General features: G+C 45.3%; 1 protein-coding gene across 3 annotated transcripts in view; it reads left to right on the top strand.

Moving 5' to 3' along the window:
• The window catches only part of SLC43A2 (solute carrier family 43 member 2), a 42321-nt gene that overhangs the window by 4415 nt on the left and 11917 nt on the right, over positions 1–25989 (top strand). For all 3 annotated transcript variants that reach the window (XM_079130857.1, XM_079130858.1, XM_079130859.1), the window contains exons 3-6: positions 6375–6582; positions 8197–8252; positions 9073–9149; positions 25573–25665. In XM_079130857.1, the coding sequence (XP_078986983.1) occupies positions 6375–6582; positions 8197–8252; positions 9073–9149; positions 25573–25665 (434 nt within the window). The remainder of the gene's footprint in view (positions 1–6374; positions 6583–8196; positions 8253–9072; positions 9150–25572; positions 25666–25989) is intronic.

Genomic DNA, 25989 nt, shown 5'->3' on the forward strand with positions numbered 1-25989 from the left:
GGCAGGGAGCCCTGGGGCAGATCACACCCTGGAGGAAAGGAGAGGAAGGCTGGCACAGCAGACTAGTGAGGTGGCTAAGAGACCAGAGTTTGCAGGGCCTGGGAGGTTACTTGGGGAGACTGGATTTTATTCTCAAGGCAGGAAGAAGCCATAGAGGTGGAGGAGGGGTGTTTCTTAGGGGTTTTTATGAATTGTAGAGGGTTTGCTACATGCTGGGTGTTGGGCGGGATGAAGGCTGTGAAGGTGGAAATCTTCATGGCTTCTGCTAGAGGAAGTAACAGCCTAGCCATAAACCTGAAGGCAGACCTCCGTTCTGTGTTCTTGACGACATGGTTGCTGTGCCTGTGGTGGCGGGGAACAGGGCAGAAAGACTGCTATCCCTCAGGGAAGCAGGGCCAGCTTCGGTCCCCACCAGGCCATGTTGGGGTGCAGATGTGGACAGAACATTTCCCTGCTCTTTCAAGGCCCTCTGTTTTTTTGAGCTCCTTCCATATTCACAGGCCGGTGGTTGACATCTTTCAACAATCTGACTTGCACTTGCTTGGATATGTTTGTATGCATGTTTGTGGGTATTACTGGGGATTGAGCTCAGGGGCATTCTACTACTGAGCTATATCCCCAGCTCTCTTTACTTTTTATTTTGAGGCAATGTCTTACTATGTTGCCCAGGCTGGCCTCAAACTTAAAATCCTCCTGTGTCAGCCTCCTGAGTAACTGAGATTCCAGGCATGTGCTACTCCCAGCCAAGCTTTCACTTTTATTGTTGTGTATGTGACTGTTGTTACTTTTTTCCCACCTGTTTGTTTGTTATTGTAGTACTGGGTATGGAAACCAGGGCCTCATGCATGCCAGGCAAGAGCTGTACCACTGGGCTCCACCTCCAGCCCATCCCCAGTTTATTTTGAATTATTTTAAGACAGTCCCATTGGAACCAGTAAAAGAGGTTAAAGACTGATGCACACAGCCTCAGGGTGTGTCACAGAGAAGAGCTAGCACCCTTGGCTAGCAGCAGCCCAGCCTTCCTCCTCATTTCATGACCTAATTTCCCTCCCCTGTATCTGTTGGCCTCTGGCTTCTTGGTATTCCATGAAGGATTGAAAGCCTTGGGCTTTCAGCAATCTCCTGGTAGGGTCATGGAGCAGTCCCATTCTCACTAGGAGATATATATATATATTTTTTTTTTTGGGGGGGGGGTGGATTGTTGAACCAAAGGTCTTATGCATGCTAGGCAAGCATTCTGCCACTGAGCTACTTTTTTATTTTGAACAATTATCCAGACTGGCCTCAGACTCTCAAACCCCTTGTCTCAGCCTCCCAGGGAGCTGGGATTACAGGTGTGCACCACTCGGCCTCACTCGGCAACATTGAGGGACACCTGATGTTGCCCTGACACTGTGTGACAGGCTTTTTGCAGCTCCATTCTTTCAGCATTTTCTTCTGAGACACAGGCTGCCTCTAGCCCAGCAGATCAGCATTAGCATATGCCAAAAGTTAAGAGCAGGAGTTTTGGGTTCTGACAGCCTAGATTCAAGTCCAGCCTCACCCAAGACCCTCTGCAAGTGACTGACCTGTGCTGAAACTCCCCATATAGTCGTGTGGAAGGAATATGGGGTCAGAGTGGAAAGGCACTATATGACCCAAGGATTGAATACCCGTGAACACAGTGGTCAGCACACACAGGCACTGCAGAAGGAGGCTGCTGCTGCTGTGACCATGCCAAGGGGGTTCAGCCCTCTGACTAAATGTCCTGCCTCTTGTTTGCTCTGTGACTGAGCTGACCTCTCACCCATATCTCTCCTGCTGGACTGAGATGATGCTTCCTGTTGCCGGATAGACTAAAGATTGAAGACAGGAGATCCCAGGGCAGGTACCCTCAAAAGGGCTGCCCAGGGGTCCCCATGCTGGAGGAGAGGGGGCTTAGAAAGCAGCCAGTCAGAGATGAGACTGACTGTGGGAGTTCAGAGGGAGCCTCCAGCCCGAGCTCCTTGGCTCCCTCAAGCATCATCTGAGGAACTGTCCCAAAGGCTTGCCACTTTCTTTGTTTCCCTGGGGCAGAAGTGGGAGGAGCCACTTTGACCCAGGGAGACTCAGGGGAGCCTGAGTAGGGTCATAGCACCCTCTTCCCTCCCCTGCTTTCTCTCTGAAGATTTTGTTTGTGCATCTCCTGAGTTGGGCTCAACAGTGCAGGGCATTGTTCTCTCCTCTTTGGCCCTGGTCTCGTGAGCAGCCTTCGTCCTGTTGTCGGCACACTCTGCCACACCAACTGCCTGCCTGTCTCCTTGGTTCACCTTCTTCAGCTGGGCTGGGCCAATCTGGCCACCCACTGAGGAGGCATCTGTTTAATAAACAGGTGCAGGTGAGGCACCGAGCAGGCTGGGCTGGGTGAGGGCTAAGCTCTAGGCTGGGACACCCTGGGACTTGGCACTTCCTGGGTGCTTATCTCTTTGTCTCACTTCTGGCCCACCATGGCCCAGGTGGGAGCAGGAGAGGAGCAGCCTGAGTGTGATTGTTTTGGGCATCTATTGGGGCTGAGATGATTTATGTGGGCTGTTTACTGCCAACAAAGCTCCTGGACTCACAGAAGGTTTAAATCCCTCCAGCAGCAGGGATACTCTTGCTTTGCTCCCTGGGCAGGCAAGAGAGGCCACTCAATCCCCCAACTGCCAGGATCATCTGGCATTGGGCTTTATTGCTAGAGGCAGTGGGGCGGAGGGTCAGGTGGCTCCATTGGAAGAGATTTGTTTAAGGTAAGAAGGCTGGTGGCCTAAAGTGTAGGTCCCTGTTCCTCTGTGTAGTGGCTCTGGGATGAAAGAGGGAAGGATAGATGCCCTTGCCTCCTCTCAGCCCCTCTCCTTGGGGGCCCCCTGTCTAGCTACTAGGTTGTTCAGATTGATAAACAATTTAGGATGCTTTTACTCCTGTGCTCACGTCTAACTTCAGGCAGACTGCCTTGGGACCTTTTGGTTGTTGTTGTGCTGGGATTGAGCCCAGGGTCTCGCTCATGCTAGGCAAGTATCCCACTACAAAGAGACACCTCCAGCCAATGCCTTGGGATTTTATCTTCCATCTCTTGCACCCCTCATTCCCCTGTCTCTTTTTTGTACAGGGATTGAACCCAGGGGCTCTTAACCACTGAGCCACGTCCCCAGCCATATATATATATATATATATTTTAATCTTGAGACAGGATCTCACTAAGTTGCTTAGGTACTCGCTAACTTGCTGAAGCTGGTTTTGAACTTGTGATCCTCCTGCCTCAGCCTCCTGAGCCGCTGGGATTACAGGTATGCTCTACCTGGCCTGGCCCATCTCTTGTCTCTTGATGAGAAAAGTCATGGATTTAGGGATCCAGCTGTGGCTCCTCTGAGGGAACTGGGGCTTGGGGGCTAGTTTCTCTCCTCATGGGCTATGATGCCTTGCCCCTCTGCTCCTTGTTCCCCTATGGCTTCCAATAGCTGCAGATCCTATGGATGTCAGGCCCTGAAATTTCCCACGTTCCAAGTACAGTAACTGGCTCCAGACCATGCATGGCCATGATCAGGTGTCACAGGCTGACAATTCAGGCCCTGGAATGTGCTCTCCACTGTCTACTCTGTCATCCATGCTGGTTTGCTCATATCTGCACATTGGGCTGGAAGTGGTTGTGTGTGGCAGCCCTGTCCTTCCACTGCAGATCCAGTTCCTGTTGCTGCTAGCAGAGCTGACACCTGAAACCAGCACCCACCTGTGAAGCAACTCAGCCTTTCTAGGAGCTGCCCTGAAGTGCAGGAGCCAGCAACATAAAACTGTCCTGGGCTACATTTTAACAGGCTCGGAGGACCCTTGCCATGAATTTTGGCTGCCGGGGTGGTGAACTCTTGTAGGAAACTGAGAAAAAGTGGCAGGGGCAGGGATCTGGCTTGTTAGGTTTTGTTTCTGTGGTTTCAGGCAGTTAACTTTGTGGCTATAATCTCCCTAAATCCCCTCTATCTTTGACTTGGTTCTGCACGTCCTATTTCCTTTCCTCTCTTGATCCTTTTGACTGTTGGGATCCCGTTCCATTGTTTTCATTCATTCAGTAAACAACCACTGTGGCCAGGGCCTGGTGAGGTACTGGGACCAGGAGTAATCAGAGCAGTCCCTGCCCTCAGGGCTCACAGCCCAGTGGGAGATTAGACGCCTATTCATGCCACCACACATACAGTTATGGAATTGTGGTTTCCTCTCACTGTGACCAGCTCTGCTACCAGACAGTTGCACCATTACCCTTACCCCCTGAGCCTCCAATAAGAATAAGAACAACTTTTTTTTTTTTTTTACTGGGGATTGAACCCAGGGGCACTTGACCACTGAGTCATGTCCCCACTGTTTTTTTTTTGTTTTTTTTTTTTTTTTGTTTTTTTTTTTTGGGTGCTGGGGATCGAACCCAGGGCCTTGTGCTTATAAGGCAAGCACTCTACTGACTGAGCTATCTCCCCAGCCCCCCCACTGTTTTTAATATTTTATTTAGAGACATGATCTCCCTGAGTTGTGTAGGGCCTCACTAAATTGCTGAGGCTGTCTTTGAACTTGAGATCCTCCTGCCTCAGACACCCCAACTGCTGGGATTACAGATTTGTGCCATGGCACCTGGCTTTTGGTTGTTATTTAATGAACACTTTCTATGCCTGTGTGAGCTCTAGAATGGCATCTGAACTTTCTCATTGATCTTCCTGAAAACTCTAGAGGTAGATGCTATTATTATACGATGGCCATTTTCAGGTAAGGAAACAGATAGAACAAAATCAAATCACTTCTCTAAGGTTATACAAGTAGGAAGTAAAGGAATCAAAACTGCAACCCAGAAGTCAGGTTCTGGCACTATAATCTCAACATGCCCCCAGCAGGGCTTATTGGTCAGAGGTTGTCTGGGGCATGAATCACCCCCAAGTGCTTTCTTTTCAGTGACCCTGGGGCAGCTCCAAGAGGCCTGGGCAAGCCTTTGCAGACCTCAGCTTTACAGCCCTGGCGCCAGAGGGCTGCAATTGGGAGGCAGGCCGTTATCTGAGAGAGGCTTTCCTTGACTCTCCAGCCCAAGCTCACATCTAATCAGGCTGCCCCTGTTTCTGCAGAGTTAGTCAGCATCTCCTGACTAGCAGTCCTGGCAAGGAATTCCTCAGCTGCATTCCCAGCTTGCCCTCTTTCCATCCTCAGCTGCTGCAGCGCTTTTCCCTCTTCTTTTGTGTGTGTTGTTTGGGTGCTGGGTGGACTTTGGAGGGGGTCCTTAAGGGCTGAAATTACGACACAGGTGTGGCTGACACACCAGGCTCGGGCTGAGCACCCAACAGAATCTGGATGTGGTTAAGGGGGACAGTAGTACAGTAACCCCAGTGATATAAAGAAGAAGGAAGTATTCCTCAGCAAGTGAAAGCAGAGAACTGTGGACTATTAAAAAGCCCTTTCCAAAGTTTATATATACTTTCTCATTGATCTTCCTGAAAACTCGAGAGGTAGATGCTATTATACTTAAGTATTTGTAGTAGTTGATGCTTTTTCATGTGGAAAAGATGGCATACGGCCAGTTGTATGTTTGAGAAGTCAATTATACTTGCCAATAAAGGAGGCAAGGAGGCCCACTCAGTCTCTCCATGCTAATTGAGGGGAACCAGGACATTATAGTGAGACTGGAAGCTTGTCCTTCCACAGTGGTCTAGGCTCTGCCTCCAGACCAGCTGGACAAAGCTGGTGAAAAGATTCTAGTCAGTCTGGGGGCTCCACAAGGTCTGCTGTCATAGAGCATAGGATACTCTGAATGGGACTCCTAACTGGGGTTCATGGGTGTTTAAGAGACACCCATCCACGAAGCCCCTGAAACTGTGGACAAGATTTTCTTTTTCTTTTTCTTTTTTTCCTCTTTCTCTCTCTTTCTCCCTCTCTCTCTCTCTCTCTCTCTCTCTTTTTTTTTTTTTTTTTGGTACCTAGAGACACTTAACACTGAGCCCATTTCCAGCCCTTTTTATTTTTAATTTGAGACAGGGTCTTGCTAGGTTGCTTACGGCTCTCTAAGTTGCTGAGGCTGGCTTTGAACTCAAGATCTCCCTGCCTTAGCCCCCTGAGCCACTGGGATTACAGGTATGTAATCCCCGGCCACATAGCTTTCTTTATTGGATTCTTTGAATGGTTCACAATCCTACAAAAGTTAAGAACCTCTGCGTTATTGCTTTAGGGATCTTGGGCCAAATGGATGTCCAAGCCTGCTGTGGGTTCTCTAGGGCCCTCCAGGGGCCCAGAGCTAGCTCTGATATTCCCACTGGGGTGACTGTGCACCTGTCCCTCTGATCTTTGGAATCCCTGCCATGACACTTTCCTCTGAACTTTGGGATTCCTTGTCATATTCCTTTCCTCTGCCTACACAGAAAATGTCACCAATGCCACAGTGGGGAGCACTGCAGAGCCAGAGCACGAGGAGGTGAGCTGGATGAATGGCTGGCTCAGCTGCAAGGCTCAGGACGAGATTCTAAATTTGGCCTTCACCGTGGGCTCCTTCCTGCTTAGTGCCATCACCCTGCCCCTGGGCATCATCATGGACAAGTATGGTCCAAGGAAACTCAGACTGCTGGGCAGGTCAGTACAGGTTCCTCGAGGGAAGAGGGTGGGCAGGTGGACGTCCTGGGCTGCACTCCCTGTGTAGGGAATCCTGGAATGTGCTGTCAGGGGCACCATGGAATCCTGGAACCTGCTGTCAGATGCACTGATGTATGCACTCCCTAAATGCCTTCCCACAGCGGGATCCTACTTCATGAGACACTGAATCATTCATTAGGTACTGTGATTCTCACAGTGTGCCAGTACTGCATAAAGCAAGCACAGGACCCTGGCCTACCTGGGAAGATCTGCAATTGCTTGTTATTGAGAACACTGTTTTCAGAAAAAAAGATTTTGAGCATGTACCTTCAATATAAGCACCTCATGGGCTGGGGATATAGTTCAGTTGGTAGAGTGCTTGCCTTGCAAGCCCAAGGCCCTGTGTTCAATCCCCAGCACTACAAAATAAAAAAAAAAAAAAAAAGAAAGAAAAGAAAGCCAATCCAATATAAGCATAAATGGTAATACATGTGCATCATTCTTTTTGTCGTCGTTGCAGTGCTGGGGGTTGTACCCGGGGCCTCGCACATGCTAAACAAGCCCTCTACCACTGAGCAGTAGTCCCAGCCCACATAATGCCATTCTTAGTTTTATATGCTTTAAAATATATGTACAGAATTATAAATGCTGGGAGTATAGTTCAGTGGTAAAACATTTGCCCAGCATGTGCAAGGTACCATGTGATCCTGGCACTACAAAAAAATAGAAAATAAATATAATTAATTAATTTAAATGAATGAGATTAAAAATGAGAAAATGAAAGTCCCAATAGATTAGCACCCTCATGGATCACCTTGTGCACCCCCTAGAGTATGTGCCCTTAGTGTATAAAGCTCCGGTCTCTCAGACCCAGGTTAGTTCAGTATTAGCTTGTCCTATTAGGCCAGGGTCCTCCCCAACCCAGTTGCCACTGGGAATGATCACCTTGTAGGGCACTGGTTTGCAGTAGGAAAGGCCCATAACCATGAAGGGAATGGGTGGGAGATCAGTTCCTTGTACTTGTTGAGGCTGAAGAGGCATTGGCTGCCAGGATAGAGTCAACTGACAAAGAATCTGACACAGCCAGTCATCTATCATCTGTGCCCTGCCCAATGGGGTCTGTCCAACCCTGACTGAGGGGGCTCGGGAACCTGAAGAATGAATTGTATTCTCTCTTGTTTCAGAGCATTGGCCCTCTGGGGTCCAGGAATGGGAAGGGCAGGACAGTGGTGTTTATAAAATCTGGCTCTTGGAGCTTCAATTCCAGCTTAGCCTCTTAAAAGATGGGGGACTTTGGAAAAATTTGTTTTTCTTTCTTGTTTTTTTTTTTTTTTTTTTTTTGCATGAGATTTATTTTTCTCTTAAGTAAATTGGGGCCAGTTATTCTCAGAATCACTCCCCTCCCGCAAGGATTGAACCCAGGACCCCGTTTATGCTAAGGATACGCTCTACCACTGGGTTACACTCCAGCCCTCAGAATTGTTAAATCATATTAAATAATGATTGTAAGTGCTCTAATATGACACATAGTAAATACCCACAAAGGATAACAATGTATAATAATAACAATCAGTAATGTAGTAATAAAAAAATACTCTTTCTATTTGGTTTTAGTGCCTGTTTTGCTGTCTCCTGCTTACTGATTGCATATGGAGCCAGTAACCCAAACTGTGAGTTTGCCTTTCCTCTACCCTTTTTTCAGGGACTGGGGAGAGATCGTCCAGAGGTGCCCCCTGGTCCACCTATGCTTTGATGCTTCTGGGCCTGGTGCTCCCTGCTGAAGTTAGAGAGGATACTGTTAGGCCATTCCTCAGTTACTTATATCAAATGTGCAGTCAGGTAAGAAAGTCATCATTCTAAAAAGAAATTTGCAAGGAGTTCCCCGAGTGTGAAGCTTCCATCTCATCACCAAGCCAAGCTGGTCCCTGATGGCCTCACTGATGCCAACCTGAGAGATGAGCTCTAAGAACCAGGCCAGCTGCAGGGACCTGGTCCTCTCTATGGAGAGAAGTCATGAGCTAAGTCCTCTCAGGAAGCTCAGGCCAGTACTTTAAGGATGACTTAGAAGCCACCTGTTCCCCATCTTTATTTAGATGAAGTTGTTGATTGAAAAACATTTAGAACAGGCACCAAAAATCTGACCTGAATTTTATCAGAGTCTTATCCAGGCTTATCTACTGGTTTTCAAGAACCTAGATTTTTGGTTTCATTGAAGCAGTGCCTTTAGGCCTCCTGCTTGCTGCTAGGTTAATGGAGAAGAGAGGATGGGTGTGTACCTTTTGCAAGAGCTCAAGCTCCATGACGTAGGCGAGAGGAGCAGGGTGAGGAAGAGGCTGTTCTGCTCCCAGGTTTTAGGCACTCACCCCCAGCAGCTTGTCCTTTGTTCAGCCTCATTTATTGGGACCCTCTTCTGAGTGGGGCACTGGGCCAGATTCTGGCCTCCCTGAACCTCAACTGTGCGTCCCTGCTTATGACTCTCTTTCCCTACAGCTCTCTCAGTACTCATCTTTATCGCCCTGGCTTTGAATGGCTTTGGTGGAATGTGCATGACCTTCACCTCATTAACGGTAAGTACTCATTTAAAAAAAAAAAAAATAGATACCTAGTTCAATAATCTGCTTGTGAACCTTTTCATTTGTTTGTTTCTTTCTTTATTTTGGTACTAGGGTTGAACCCAGGGGTGCTTCACCACTAGGTACATCCCCAGCCCTTTTTTGTTTTTGAGACAGGGTCTTTCTAAGTTGCCCAGGCTGACCTAGAACTTTCGATCTTCCTACCTCAGCCTCCCAAGTTCCTGGGGGGAATGACAGGTGTGTATCACACGCCTGGCTATTTTTTAGTTTTTTGTTTTGTGATGCTAGTGGTTACACCCGGGGCCTATTGCAGGCTAGGCCGGCACTCTACCCCTGAGCCACATCTCCAGCCCTGCTTGTGAACTTGAGATAGCTTTTGTTCATTTCTACCTCCTTGCCTTCCGTTCGCCTGCATATGCCTGGACATCCCAAGCGACTGGGACATTGTGCATGCAGTGGCCTAACAGCACACCAGCCATGTTCTCCCAAGCTGGGAGGTCTGGCAGACAGCAGGGCAAGTCTCCTCTGCCTTCTGGCCTTGGCTGTGGTGCTGAGGGAGCAGTTTACTAGCCATGTGCCCAGGGAAGACAGGCTCAAGGAGAAAAAGGGCTGCCACCCATTTTTTCTCTATTTTCCATGGTTACTATCTCCAGGGTGTCCAGGAGTCTGGTTAACTGTGCGACCAAAGCACAAATCTCCCTTGGAACTGCCCCAGCCTCAGCCTTTGCCTTTCTCTAGAATTGATTGAAAAACTCAGAGGAGTACCTGTTGGGCTTTCCTCTTAGTTTTCCAAGTGCCACAGCATAGACAACCTGACTGGAGGGAGATATTTCCACAGGATGTTGAGTAACCCCTTCTGGGAGCACCAGGATGCCACAAAATGTGCTTCTTTTTGAGATGGGGAACAAAGAAAGGTGCAAGTTGAAAGAAACACAGAAAATAGAACAAAGGAGTCTTCCCCAGAGAGAAGGGAGCTGTCTTTGTTGGCTTACCTGGTTGGGCAAGAGGGCCATTCAGAGTTGGCCACTGGGAAAGAAGGTTGATAGACTTTTCAGAGACTTCTGTCCAACAAGGAGATTTCACCTGCCTCAATTTACGCACAAAAAAGTTTTTAATGTATAATACTTACCATTATCATTTGCCATTATCATTTGCAGTGTACTCTTTTCTCTGATTTCTCTTTCTACCAGTGAGTCAGGAATCACACAGTTGAAGGGCCCTCGTTTTGCTTTGGGGGTTCTCTGGGGACTTCTGGTTGTTTGGTAGGATCTTGAAGAGGTGTTGGCATCTCTGTGACTCACCTGCAGGCTGTGTGAGTCAAAGACCAGGCCCAGTTTCTTCTCTGGGCCCGCTTCCTCTCCCTTGTCTTGCTCGCTCTGCCCTGATGGGGAAGGTGAACTGTCTGGGCCCAGGTCCCTGAACATGAAAAGTTCATTGCAGTTGGTTTCAGGTGAGAAAAACCTGGCACAGGGCATGCACTTGGTGTTGGGGTATGTGTCACACATAAATATGGGGTGATTTGATCTTGGTTGCTTTGCCTCTGCTGGTGCCAGGGAGATTTACTATGTACTATTTTGGGCATTTTTATTTTTATTTTTTAAGCAGGTAGATGTAAAAGAAAAATAGATACATTTCCTTTCTCTCAAATCCTCAGAGGAAAACAAATGTCAAAACTGAGAGAAATATGTTCACAATGTCAGAAGTATACACATTCCATTAAGTTGTGTAAATTGTGAAACAGGAGTCATGGATCTATTTGTTCTTGGTTAGTGTGAAAACTACCAGCACTTTCATGAAGATGAAAAATAAAAACCTGGCATTGCCCCATTGTTTTAGTCACGACAGGACTCTATTAATGGCAGGTCTGAATTTCAGGGATAGAAGAATGAGATGGTCCTGGGACTTGAGGAGTTTAAGTTCCAAAATACAGAAAGATGCTTTATCATAATAAAGCATAACATAAAGAGAGACTAGGCATGTAGCTTAGTGGCAGAGCACTTGCCTGACATGCATAAGGTCCTAGGTTCAATCCATCAGCATGGCCAAAAAAAGAAGGTAAAAAGTACCATACTGTGAGTCCCCTTAAAAAAAAGCCTGTAAAGCAAACTCTGAAGTTGTCTTCCAAAAAACTTAGAAGAAACTAATAGGCCCATGTTCTTTTTTCTTATTTCTTATGATTATAAGGTAAAAATATTCTTATTTTTTATTATTCTACTTTATTTTGTTGTGTTAGGGATTGAACCCAGGGTTCCACACATGCTAGACAAGTACTCTACCACTGAGCTGTATCCTCAGTCCAAAATATTTTTAATTATATTTTATTTTTTGGTACTGGGAATTGAACCCAGGGACTTTCTACCACTGAGCTATGTCTGTATATACAACTCTTTTTTTGGAGGGTGGGGGTCAATGCTGGGGACTGAACACAGGGCCTCGCATATACTAGACAAAGTGCTCTACCACTAAGCTACATCCCCAGCCCCCAAACCTACATTATATATCTCTTTATCTCTTTTCTCTCTCTCTCTCTCTCTCTCTCTCTCTCTCTATCTCTCTCTCTCTTTGCAGCAGGAATTGAGCCCATAGTCACTCTACCTCTGAGTGACATCCCCAGTCTTTTAAAATTTTTTCTTTATTGCTACTGTTTTGTTTCATTTTGTTTTGGTTTTTTTTTGAGACAGAGTCTGGCTAAGGTGCTGAGGTTAACCTTTAACTTCCTATCCTCCTGCCTCAGCCTCCCAAGTTCACAGGATTACAGGAGTGAAATTGCTGGGCCACAGTATTATCATGTTTAAAATTTAATATGTGTATCAAATAGTCTTCTAAAAAAATTATATGCACGGATACAGTCCTACCATAATGTCTGAAAGTGCTTTTTTCAACATCTCCCTCCAAGATCCTATCGTTCATCTTTTAAATCTTTTAACTCTCTTAACCAATCTGACCTGGTGAAAAGTCATATACCATAATTTTTAAAAAATATCTTTAATTATGAGTGAGACAGAACATTCTTTCACCTCTTTATTGGTCATTTGTATCTCCTGTGAATTGCTTCTCTGTGTCTATTTTTTTCTGCAGAGTTCTTAATCTTTTTTTTTTTTTTTTTTTTTAATGTTTTGTAAGAGCTCTTTCAGATACAAAGGAGCCAGTTCTTTCTGAGTGAGCAAGGGATCTTACTTTAGGGTTTTTAGTCCTCTTCATGGTTCAAGAATAAGTTTCAGGAGGGCTGTGCACTCCCTTGAAATTGTTTGCAAGGAAATGCTGTGTAGATGCTGCTGAGAGGCATTGGACCAGGGGAGTGTACCTTGCTCTTCATCCTCCCACAGGGCTGTGTGAAGGCTGAGATGATTGTGTCAGGCGCATCTGTCAGTTCCTGGCTCTCCTATGGGGAGGAGGTAAAAGGCCACCTACTTAGGGTAGGCATCAAGCAGGCAAGATAACTGTCTGCTTATTATTTAGTGTGTTTGGTTACCAGGGATCTGTTCTAGGGAAGCAGACAGCTATGGTCCCCATTCTTGGATCTAGAGTGGAGGTCAGCACACTACCACCTCATATCAAATCCAGGCCACTGCCTGTTTTTATAAGCAAAGTTTTACTGGACCTCCCCATGCCATTTATACACATACTGTCTACGGCTGTTTTCGTGCTGTAGTGGCAGTTAGACAGTCGTGACAGAGACCATATGGCCTGAAAAGCCTGATATATTTACTGTCTGGCCCTGTATGGAAAATGTTTGGCAGCCTTTGGTCTAGAGTCTCCAAGAAACTGCTACATAACTATTCCCTGCCTGAGGGTAGGGGCTGACACCCTCTCCTCACCCCCACATCTTCTAATTGCGCAGACCAGCTCTCCAGGCACTTTTAAAGTCACACACACACTTCTCTCCCTGCCTGGAGAGATCTCCTTGGACACTCCCCCATTCTTCAAGGCCTCCCGTGAAGCCTGAAGTCCCTGAGAATAGACCCCAATAGAGGAAAGGGAAGCAGGTCAGTGAGGACAGGCTGGAGGTGCTGGGCAGCATTCTGGGCTGGCCAGGGCTTCTGCTGAGCAGAGCTGAATCTCATTCTGACACAGCCTAGGCCTTTAAAAAGCAGAACTGTCAGGACCAGCTCCCAGAGATGCCGAGCTAGCAGCACAATGGAGCTTTCTGTTTGTGTCTCCCACCCATGTTCTTGTTTTGGGGACAAAGGAGTCTTCAGGGTTGCCTTTAGGAGCTTCCTAAATCAAATTCCTACAACTGCCATAGATAGGGCCATGGATAATCACTCCTTGACAACCTGAGAATGTGGGGCAATGTGTTGCTATGGAAATCCTAACTGGGGGACTTTTTGAGTCCCGGGGGTTTTGTGTGACATAGGGTATAATTTAATAAAGACAACCAATTACCTCCATTGGTGGAGAGGGGGCCCCAAGTTGGCAAAATGCCTTTTCCTCTCGGTCTGGGAAGAGATGACTGATAGCCCTCCCCACAGAGCCTGAGAGGTTTGTGCTTATGGGTCTGTTTTGGGAGTACTAGGGTTGGAACCCAGGGCCCTGCACATGCTAGGCAAGCACTCTACCACTGAGCTACATCCTCTTTTGAATTTTAATTTTTGTGACATGATCTTACTAAATGCCAAGACTAGCCTTGAACTGGAGCTCCTCCTGCCTCAGCCTCCCAAATAACTGGGATTACAGGTGTGTACCCCTGTGCCCAGTTCATGTGTGATTCTTCCTTTAAGACCCAGAATGCAAGAGCATCAGTGACAGGTGGCTGCCCAATATCAGGACTCACTGTTCCAGGTCACTGCAGCCTGGGACCTGGGCAGCATGTGGCATCCTGGAGGGAGGATGCCAGGCCAGTCCATGGGCGCAGCATGCTCCCTGTGGTGTAGAACACCAGCCTCCCCGTGGACATCTGGTGTGGCACAGTCTGGTCTGTTTGCTCAATGCCTTGCATTTGTCTAACCCTTTAACTCGCTTCATCAGCTGGAGCACAAACACTGGCTGAGTGACTGAAGTGGCGTCTTTGGGCTGCCACCCTTAAATCCAGGCCCTGGGTTGCTTAGAGATGGGAGTAGATGCAGCCAAAATTGTGAACATATCTTTTCCACTTCATTACTCTGACCCCTGACAGTACGGGTGGGGTGGGGAGTTCTGAGCTGAAATGCTCACAGAAAGGGGGGCACAAAAGTGTTGCCAGGCTCCTTCAGGAAGAATTTCTCTGTGGGCTTTTCCTATTTGATTCATTGAAGTCCGACTTTAAACCTGAGGAAGAAATGATCCCATGGGAATTGGTTCAGAGTTTAAAGAGAATGGAGTAAACATCCCTCTTTAAATACCTGAGAGAAGTGCAGGGAAGCAGATGCCCCCAATGAGGAGATGGGAGTTCAGCATTCCCGCTCAGTAGACCCTTATTCTACCGCCAGCAGGAGGTCCCACAGTGCTTCCTGACTCACTCTGGAGAGCCCAGGTGCCAGGTGGGCAGGACTCCTGGTGCCTGGGGCCAGTTTGGCCTCTTAACCTCCCTCCATTTCTGTCTGTGCCTTGGGAACCTGAAGCAGTCAGCTGATTGCCATGGGCTTGGGAAGAATTTGCCCATCAGAGGTTCCACCTCATGGGTTTGCTCCAGCATGTGACATGTGCGGGGGTGGACAGAAAGTGCAGTGGGGGCATCAGCAGGGCTAGACCAGGCAGGTAGGGAGGGAGATGACTGGGGGAAGGCGGTTTCCCTTCCCTGCCCCTTCAGCAGTGGAGCGGAAAGGTGACCACAAGGACCTTCTCAGCAACGTGTGCTGAGAGGCACTGGGTTGTTTGTTAGGAAATAGCCCAGCTTTGCTGAATCCGCTTGTCCAGACTGGTACCTGGATCCTGGCCTATACAGGTTGTACAGAATGCTGGGTGTGTATACCAGCCACCTGAGGACAAGGCTCACCTCTGTAAGGGCCCCGAGGGCCAGAATGCCAGCCCCCACCCACTGCTTGGCTCTGGAGCCTACCCAGACTGTGTGTGGCATCTCTCTGAAAATCAGGGTGTTTCTCCAGGGCTGGTGAACTTGAGGCCATGGATTTGGAAAGTCAGCGCCAGAAACACTATACTTGGCCCTCTGTCCCTGCCTGTCACTAACCCCGTGGACTGCCCTGGGGGATCCTGGGGAGAGAGGCACATAACCTTGGGCATCTTAAGAGTTTTCCAAGGAAGGACACAGTCCATTCTCTCTGTTCTGTGGCCCTGGCCTCTGGGGACGCTTGTCCAGTGACCATGCTTTGTGGCCAGAATGCCGGGGAGGGGCTGCCTGCAGCTGCTGTTTTCCCCTCTGGGTAGGTCACACAGCCTGGCCTGTTTATGGTACAGCAGAGGGGCCCAGAGAGAATGAGTCATCACAGGCTTCCCCTGTGAGTGAGACCAGCAGCCCAGGCCAAAAGGGCAGAGGCAGCAGGGTGGCCATGAGAAGACCCCCACAAAGTCCAGAGAAGGGTCTGCACTCTCCACCTGTGAGTGTGGTTGTGAGTCAGGAAACAGCCTCTGCCAAGTGTTTCCCCTGGCATCTGTCACTGCAGCATAGCTCCAACTTCCTTCTTGGCAGCAGAGCCTCTTCTTCCCCTCTGCCAGGCCCTTCAGGCCACACCAGGCCACTGCTCAGCACTCAGCCACCACTCCATTACCATGGCCTCTGAGCAGCCATTGTGTGCAGCAGAGACTGGGCAGAGGCAGGAGTGAGTAAACGAGGAGGGACAGCCAGACCAGTGAGGGAAGAGACCAGACCTGAAGGGAACAAGAAAGTCACAGGCAAATGCAGATCATTTGGTGGTATGGCCCTGGACCATGGGAGAGGTCAACCAAGGAAGGCCAATGGTGGGTGAGGGCAGGCGGATGGGTCTAAAAGGAACGTCTGAAGGGATGTAGGAAATCTCTATTGGTCAAGAGTCAGACAGAATGCTCAACAGGAAACATGTAAGAGGGGTGAGAAGTAAGGAGAACTGCCTTGGAGCCCAAACTGAAGTGTGTGTTAGGGCCTGTGAGGCTCCCGGGAGGCAGGGTAACCTGGTGGCTCTACCATTTCCTTGACCTGCTTTGAATCCTAAATTTGACCTTTACCAGTTTGAGGAAATCCCTTGGCTCTTAAGTTTTATACCCATTAAATTTAGAAGAATAAATGATATTTATCTTATATGGTTGCTTTGAGAGTTTTAAAGGTAATAGAGAATAGGTATTAAAAAGAGTAGCTTTTAATATTTTGTTATTACTTAATAGCAAGGAAATTTGATCAGCCTACTTCAGGGTACAACCAGTGAGAGAAATCTCCTCTGGCAAGTATGATAGCTTTGGGGGAGAGAGAAGCAACCTAAAGGATAAAACTCAAATTAGTATTACCATTTTAAAAAGTAATTTATGTTGAGTGTGGTGGCACATACCTATGATGCCAGCTACTCAGGAGGCTGAGGCAGGAGGATCAGAAGTTCAAGGCCAGCCTCAGCAACTCAGTTAGGCCTTAAGCAACTTAGCGAGACTCTGTCTCAAAAAATAGTTAAATAAAAGAGAGCTGGGGATGTAGCTCAGTGGTAGAGTGCCCTGGGTCTAACACCCAGTACTACACAAAATAAATAAATAAATAGCACCATGAATTTTTAACTTCAAAGAGGAAGTTAAATGATAAATTAGGAAAACATACTTGTAGTATATGGATAAATTGTAAATGTCTTCAGTGTATAAAGGACCTGTGCAAAATCAATATAGGAAGATTAATATTCCCATAGGGAGAAAAAAGACAAATTAAGTAAAAATGACTAATTTTTTTTTAAAGGTGGAGAAAAATGTTCAGTCATTAGAAAAAATAAATGCTTTTTTAAACAATCCTATCTATTCATTTATTGTAGTACTGAGAATTGAACCCAAGGCCACTGAGCTATACCTCTAGTACTTTTTAAGGCCGGGTTTGTTTTGTTTTGTTAGTACAATTTTATATTTAAAATAGAACACCTGAGCAGAGCAGATATTACATAGTTATATGCCTACTATCCCTCACATACAATTTCCTCTATTATTAATGTTTTGCATCAGTATATTTTGCACATAGCCCATAGTTTACACTAACATTCATTCTCTGTGTTACAGCTTCCTATAATTTTGGTGAATATTTCATGATGTGTCTGTCATTACAGTATCATTCAGGATAGTTTAATATAGTTTAAACCCCAAGAATTCCCTGTACTTTACTTACTAATGCTCCCCTTCCACTCTAAACCCATGACAACCACTAATTTTTTTAACTATCTATATACTTTGGCCTTTTCCAAAAAGTTATGTATTTGGAACCATATTGTCTTCTTTCACTTATCAATATGCATTTAAATTTCCTCCATGTCTTTTCATGGCTTACTAGCTCTTTTTTTTATATATACATATATTGCCAAATGGTATTCCACTGCATGGCTGTACCACAGGTTGGTTTGTCTAGTCACCTACTGAATGAAGGATGCCCTGGTTGGTTCCAAGTTGGGGTGATTATGAATAAAATCATTAACATTCATGTGTAGGTTGTCATGTGGACATGAGTTTTCAGTTTCATCTGGTAAATATGCAGAAGCACAATTGCCAGTAAGACTCAGCTTAGGGGCTGGGATTCTGGCTCAGTGGTAGAGTGCTCGCCTAGCACATGTGAGGCACTGGGTTCCATCCTCAGCACCACATAAAAATAAATAAATAAATAAAGGTATTGTGTCCATCTACAACTTAAAAAAAAAATGGACTCTTTAAAAACAAAAAAGACTCAGTTTATCTTTGTAAGAACTGCTGAAGTACCTCTGAAAGTGGGTGTGTCACTTTGTACTTGGGATCTCTAAATAAAATGTTTTTTAAGGGCTGGGAATGTGGCTCAGTGGAGTCGTCTGTTGAACCTCTTTTGTGAGTCCCTCCATCACTGCTTTCTTTCTGTGAAGGTGGTACCTCATAAATATAAACTTCCTGTTGAAGGTTTTAACTAAGTGGAGACTAGAAAAAGGATGACAGAAAAAAAAAATAAAGAAGCAGAAGCAAAATAAGTGCTGTGTTCTTTTTTTTGGTACCAGGGATTGAACCCAGGGGTGCTTAACCTCTGAGCCACATTCCCAGCCCTTTTTATTTTTTATAAAATCCTCACCTGTTGTTTTTTGTTTCTTTGTTTTTTGAGAAAAAGTCTTGCTAAATTGATGAGACCTCGAACTTGCAATCCTCCTGCCTCAGCCTCCCGAGTTGTTGGGTTTACAGGCATAAATCACCTGGCTGTTCTTCTTTTAATAATTAACTCTCAAGTAAAGTACATGTGGGGTTTTTATTTTATTTTATTTTTTGGGTTTTTTTTTTTTTTTGGATTTTTTTTTTGGTACCGGGGATTGAACCCAGGGGTACTTAACCACTGAGACACATCCCCAACCCTTCTTTATATATATATATATATATATATATATATATATTTTAGAGACAGGGTCTCGCTGACTTGCTTAGGGACTCACTAAGTTGCTGAGGTTGGCTTTGAGCTCATGATCCTCCTGCCTCAGTCTCCTGAGTTGTTGGGGTTATAGGCATGAATCGCCTGGCTATTCTTCTTTTGATAATTAACTCCCAAGTAAAGTACATGTGGGGTTTTTAGTTTTCAGTTTTATTTATTTATTTATTTATTTATTTTACTACTGGGGATTGAATCCTGGGGTACCTAACCACTGAGCCACATCCCCAGTCCTTTTTTATGTTTTATTTAGAGACAGGGTCTTGCCGAGTTGCTCAGGGCCTCACTAAGTTGCTAAGGCTGGGTTCGAACTCAGAACCTTCTTACTTCAGCCTCCCAAGCCACTAGGATTACAGGTGTGTTTTTGTTCTTTAATCACATAGAGTTAGGGAAGACATCCTGAGACATACATTGTAGAATATCTTGTCTTTCTTATAGAACTTGGAGACTTTACTGAGATTTGAATCACAGACACATTGTTACTTTGTAGATTCTGATTAGGTAGGAACAGAGAAGGACTCGGGTGTCCACATTCTTATCAAACACTCTGGCCACACTGGTGCTGGGGGTCAGGGGCCACACTTTGGATTAACAAGCCTCAGGACAGCTTTAGGACAGATGAAAGGAATACCTTGAATATCCATCATGACTGCCAAACTCTATTAGCTAATCTGCCTCGATGAGATGGGGCAGCTTTTCAAATGCATTTCCAGAGTCTTCTTGGATAGCTGACAATAGAAAATTGCTTGACTTCCCCACTTCCACCAAAAGAAGTAAACTTTTTACAATTTAATTTTTAAAATAGGAAACTATTTTTTAATCTTTTTGAGAGTAGATTTTAAAAACACATAATCGATTTGCACTGAGTGTCAAGAGAATGAGCTTGCAGCCATTAAGACAGGGTCTTGATACATTGCCCAGGCTGGTCTCAGACCTGTGATCCTGGCCTTTTGAGTAGCTGGGATTACAGGCATGCACCACACCCAGCTCATCCTATCTTTTTAATTATGGACAATTTTAAGCATACGTGGTTTTAGAGAGTACAGTATAATGAACCCCCTGTGCCCATCTTGCAATTCAGTGATTGTCAGTTTATAGCCAGTCTTGTTTCATTTGTAACTCCACCCATCATCCAGATTATTTTGAAGCAGATATCAGTCATTAATTAAGTTCATTCATATATACAAATAAATGGATTTTTTTTTTTTGTCATTGTTGATGATCAGGCCCAGGGTCCTTGTGCATACCAAGCAAATACTCCCCCACTAAGCTACACTGCTCCAAGAAATGGATTTTGAAACAAGGATACTGGATGTACATCTGTAATTCCAGCTACTCTAGAGGTTGAGGCAGAAGGATTTTAAGTTCAAACCAGCCTGTGCAATTTAGTGAGACTGTCTCAAAATTAAACAAAGAACTAAGAGTATAGCTCAGATAGAGTCCTTACCTAACCTGCAAGAAGCCCTGGGTTTAGTCCCCAGCCCCACACAGACACACCAAAAAGCAGAACAAAACAAAACAAAAAAACAACTGAAAACCCAAGAATACCGGTAGAGTAGCAAATGTTAAAAATAAAGATAACACAACATTGGAGTGACTTTGATGAAATAGACACCATGCGGCATTGCTGGTTAGAGTGTTGGTTGGTAGCAAGTCTTCTGGAAGGCTGTTCGACATGAAGTATCACAGATCCTTAAAAAAAAAATGTGTTTTCCCTTTTGCTTAATGATTCTACTTCTGGGAATTTACCTTACGAAAATAATGGTTGTGACAGAAGTAGTTTCAGCTACTTGGCAGGAGAATCACAAATTTGAGGTCAGCCTCAGCTGACCAAGTTAGGGAGACCCTGTCTCAAAATAAAAAATAAATAAATAAAAAAGAACTGGGGATGTAGCTCAGTAGTAAAATGCCCAGGTTCAATCCCCAGTGCTGCAAGAAAAAGGAAAAATATGTTCCACGTACTCCCAGTTATGTTAAAAATTTATAGTTACTAGTAGGAAAAGTTAGAGAAATATATATCAAAATAGTAACGTGGCTCTATGAGGGTGACTTTTACTTAATTGTTTATGTACATATTTTGTTCCAAATGTTTCAAAACAGACATCCAATTGCTTTTCTAATCGGGAAAAAAGACATAGTTTAAAATACAACATGTATGTATTGGCGGGAAACTTACGGGTGTGGTTTTCCCTGAGGCTCTGTTCTCTCCTAGGTATGGTCCTTCTGACCAAAATAACATGTTGGGGAGAATTTTCATGGTGTTGATAAGAATGTTCCAGGCAGGGGAAGGCTGGCCAGCAGGAAGGGCAACTAGAAAGTTGCTGTTTTTGTTCAAGCCTGAGGGCAATAGTTTCACCTGCTGACAGGTGGAAAATCAGTCTTTTCTCCCAGGTTTCTGTTCTTCCCTGGGTCTAGTACCAGAAAAAGAATCCAGAATTTCCGGGTAGGGCTGCATGCTGGCGTTCTGTTGGCCTTTAGCCTGGGTGAAGGTTAAGGCAGCTTCAGATTAAAGGGTAGAAAGAAAATGGCAACTTTGCTGTCTGCTTTTTGAAGTATTTCTCTGTCCCTGTTGAAAAGTTTGTGCCCAGAGGTGAGTCTACTTTGGGGAATTTACCTCAAGGAAACAATAGCTATGTGCACATATGTTCATTTTCAAGGAAAAGAATGTTCACCTGGCTTAACCCTGCACCAAAGTCTAGGCTCTTGGCCTCCATCTGTTTTTCTGGTTGGGTTCTAAGCCTTTTTTGATCCCTTTCTCTTTTTATCTGTGCTGGTTGGAGTGGAATCCCAGGCAGGAACAGTTCCCTCTTTCCCCATAGACCTAATCTTTGGATTTTCCCTGAGGTGGATATGGCCTCAGGAAGTCCCCTTACAAAGCTGCTTTGCTAGTGTGACCAGCATGGACCAGCCCAAGTATGTGAGCTCAGGAACTGGGCTTGTCCTTTGAACTGCAGCATAACTGGAAGGCAGGTGTGCAGAGAATGCAGTTTGGCACCTTTCATGCTCGCCTGGGTGTGTCTGGCACACATGAGCACGTCACATCTCTTCTGTCTGCACTGCCTCTCCCTTTCCCCTCTCTGATCCTTCCTGAGAAGCCTGGAACAGAGGACCCACTCTTCAAGGGAAGAGTTTTGGTTTTTTGTTTTGTTTTGTTTTGCAAATCCAGGGGTGCTACGCCATCACCAGCCCTTTTTATTTTATTTTGAGACAGGGTCTTATGAATGCCTAGACTGGCCTTGAACTTGCAAACCTCCTACCTCAGCCTCCTGAGTCCCTAGAATTACGGAATCTCTGGGATTATAAGTGTGTGCCACCATACCTGGCTGGGAGGAGCTTTTTGTGTGTGCTAGAAATTTGTGGGGCGCCTAAGTGGGCTCCCAAGCCTCATTCTGTAAGGTGGCTTAGTTGGTCACATACTATAGATTCATTCCTGTTCATTTTTAATCCTGGAATACCAAAATATTTAGTCTCTTACTCTTCCTTTCTTCTCTTTTCTTTTTGGTACCAGGGATTGAACCCAGGGGCACTTAGCCATTAAGCCATATCCCCAGATCTTTTTTTATATTTTATTTTTGAGGCAGGGTCTCACTAAGTTGCTCAGGCCCTCCCTAAGTTGCTGAGGCTGGCTTTGAACTCACAATGCTTATGCCTCAGCCTCCAGAGCTTCTGGATCTTGTTTTCTTAATAGCTATATTGACATGTGGTTCATATACCATTCAGTTCACCTAAAGTGTACAATTCTTTGCTTTTTAATGTATTTACATAGTTGTACATTCATCACTACAATCAACTGTATCACCCCAGACAGAAACCCTGTACCTATAAGTTGTCCCTCCCTCTTTACCTCCCAGGCCTTGGCAACTACTAATTTTTATTTCTATGGATTTGCCCATTTGGGGACAATTCATATAAATATAATCATATAATATGTGGTTTTTTGTGTCTGACTTCTTTCACTTAGCATTATGTTTTCAAGGTTCATCCATGTTTTTAGGGTACATCAGTACTTCTTTCCTTTTTATGACCAAATACTATTGATGAAGTTGGATACAGTGGTGAACGCCTTTAATCCCAGTAACTCAGGAGTCTGAGGCAGGAGGATTGCAAGTTCAAAGCCAGCCTCCCAATTTAGAGAGGCCCTGAGCAACTTAGTGAGACCCTGTCTCTAAGTAAAATAAAATAGGACTGGGGATGTGGTGCAGTTTTGAAGCACCCCTAGGTTCAATCTCTAGAATAAAAAACCAGCCAAACCAAAAAAAAAAAATTGACAAACATACCAGATTCGTTTGTTAACCCATTCATTCACTGGTGGACATTCAAGTTGTTCTCATTTTTGCCTGTTATAAGGAATGCTACTGTAAACATTGACATACAAGTTTTTGTGTGAACATATATCTTTATTTTTCTAAGGTATGAACCTAGGAGTAAACTTCTGGCTTGTGTATCTACTGTGTTTAACTGTTTTAAAAACTGCCAGACTGTTTTTCAAAGTGACTGTACTGTTTCTCACTACAAGTGCAGGAGAGTTCCAGTCCTTCTACATTCTTACCAACATGTGCTATCTGACTTTATTATGGCCATCCTAGTGGGGATCGAGTGGTATTTCATGTGGTTTTGATTTGCATTTCTCCGTGATTAATGATGTTGAACATTTTTTCCTGTTATTTTTTGGCTATTTGTATATCTTTTTTGGAGAAATGTCTGTTCACATCCTTTGCTTTTCTTCTTGTTAATTCTGAGGTGCTGGGGATTGAACCCAAGGGCACTCTTCCCTGAGGTACACCCCAAGTCCTTTTTTTATTTTTTATTTTGAGGCAGAGCCTCACTCAGTTGCCCAGGCTGTCCTTGAACTTGGAATCTTCTTGCCTCAACCTCACAAGTGGCTGGGATTATAGACATGCACCCCCCCATACCTGCTCCTTTGCCCATTTTAAAAATGTTTTTTTTATTAGTTATGGGGGTTCTTTATATATCCTAAATACAAGTCCCTAATCATGTATCTGATTTTTGTAAAATTTTTCTTTCATTCTGTGCATTCTTTTTACTTTTTTTTTTTTTTTTTTTGCATTACTGGGGATCAAACCAGAGCCTCATACATGCTAGGCAAATGTTCTACCACTGAATCACATCCCCATCCTGGCTTTTTATTTTTTCAATGGCGTCCTTTGAAGCATGGGATTTTATTTATTTATTTATTTATTTATTTATTTATTTATTTTTTATTTGTTTGCAGTGCTAGGGATTCAACCCAGGTCCTCATGCTTAGAAGGACTCTACCACTGAACTAAATCCCCAACCCAGAATTTTTTTGGGGGGTTGGGGGTACTGGGGATTGAACCCAGGGGCACTCAACCACTGAGCAACATCCCCAGCCCTTTTTTTAAAAAAAATATTTAGAGACAGGGCCTTACTAAACTGTTGAGGCTGGCTTTTAATTTGTGATCCTAGGGCTGGGGATATAGCTCAGTTGGTAGAGTGCTTGCCTTGCAAGCATAAGGCCCTGGGTTCCATCCCCAGCACTGAAAAAAAAAAAAAAAAAAGAAATTGTGATCCTTCTGCCTCAGCCTCCTGAGCTGCTGGGATCACAGGCGTGCACCATGGTACCTAGCCCAACCCAGAATTTTAAATTTTGATAATGTCCATTACTCATTTATATTTGTGGGGGGGAAAAAGTAGAAATGATGAGGAGCAGGCATATAACCAAGTTCCAGCTATCTCCATTCAGCAGCAATGATTTAGATTGCAGTAACCATATGTGATCAAACAAAAATGATTCAAGACAAAAGTGGAGGAGGGATACATAGTTTTACATCCAGGCTACATCGGTGGAAGCAACCTGAATTCAATGAAATTGGATGGCATAACTATCAGAAGAGTGTCCAAAGTGCCAGGGACATTGTGGGTGTGAGTCCACTGCATTGCAGTTTCTCCTAAGGTTGGAGAAGAAAAGCTATGGCTAGTTGTTTGGGAGGATGTACTTTGCCCCAGATCTGTCTGAATTCATGACTGTAGCATTTTACGATGCCTGGTTTTCTACAGAATCACTGTGGGCTGGGCCTTGAAGTCATGTTCAATGGGCCCTCTCTTGCCCTGTACCCAGTGTGAGCTGCCATAACACAGGGCTTGAGCCTTTCCAACCATTAGCCTTCTCCAGTGCCCATCGCTAGGGTAGGATGTCAGTACAAATGAGAATCCTCTATTTGTACTTAGAAATTTAGAACCAGGAACCTAGGCTGGTTTTCTTGTTAGCCCTGAGGGAACTATAGAATTCTGATTGGCACCTTCCAGAAACCTACTCTCTCAAAACCAAAAGCAGCTTTTGCTGACATCTGGTCCTTCTGGGACTCTGATATTTTTATTTATAAAGTGATGCTCTTATCCCCAAATAGATTCTTATTTTTAACAGGCTTTCTCCCTTTGAGGGATGCCTGAGGCTCATAACTGCTCTCTGGCCATCTCAATGTAATCCTGAAAAGACGAGAAGGCCCTTGGCCTGTGCCAGGGGCAGAGATGGGGATACTTGCCCCCCCCCCCCCCAAAAGACAAACAACCATCTCTTTACATTTGAAGCTCTTTTTTTTTTTTGAGTACTGGGGTTTGAACCCAGGGGTGCTCTGCCTCTGAGCCACCCAGACCTTTTTATATTTTATTTTGAGACAAGGTCTCACTAAGTTTCTGAGGGCCTTGCTAAGTTGCTGAGGCTGGCCTTGAACTTGTGATCCTCCTGTCTCAGCATGCTTCACCACACCCAGCCCAATTTTTTTTTTTTTTTTTTTAATTATCCTTTTCTCCTCTCATCCACCTCAGTGCAGAAAGGAAAAATTTGCAATTGATAGTAATCATCCCTGGATTACCCTGTGGCTTATCTGGGAGTGGAGCAGGTGAGGGTTGGTGCTGACAGTCTCTAGGCTTTGCATTCCTTCCCCTAAACCTTCCCTCTGTCCATCCTCTTAGCTGCCCAACATGTTTGGCGACCTTCGGTCCACATTTATTGCCCTGATGATTGGATCCTACGCCTCCTCCGCAGTTACCTTCCCAGGAATCAAGGTAAGGGTGTGGGTCTGCAGTTCGTTTACTTTGTGCTAGTGTATGTACAGAGGCCTCCCCCAAGGCTCCTTAACCCTCTCTGAAGAGAGAAGGCATTGTTGGCACTGGGGAAGGCCCCTCTCCACCCCTCACACCTGGGCAGGATGCACCTGGGCACCACAGGAATAAGAAAATAAAACCCCTGGGCCCTGGGGGACAGGAGGTTCAAGCATATCACTATAGTGTGTGACCACAGACTGGGTTAGGGAAAGGAGGGTGGGTGAGTTCCCTCCGGTCCCGAGTCCCCCAAGCCTGTTGTTGTTGGGCTGTTGCTCCCCATTAGCC

The sequence above is a fragment of the Sciurus vulgaris genome (assembly GCF_902686455.1).
Source record: "Sciurus vulgaris genome assembly, chromosome: 3".
NCBI classification, from domain to species: Eukaryota; Metazoa; Chordata; class Mammalia; order Rodentia; family Sciuridae; genus Sciurus; species Sciurus vulgaris.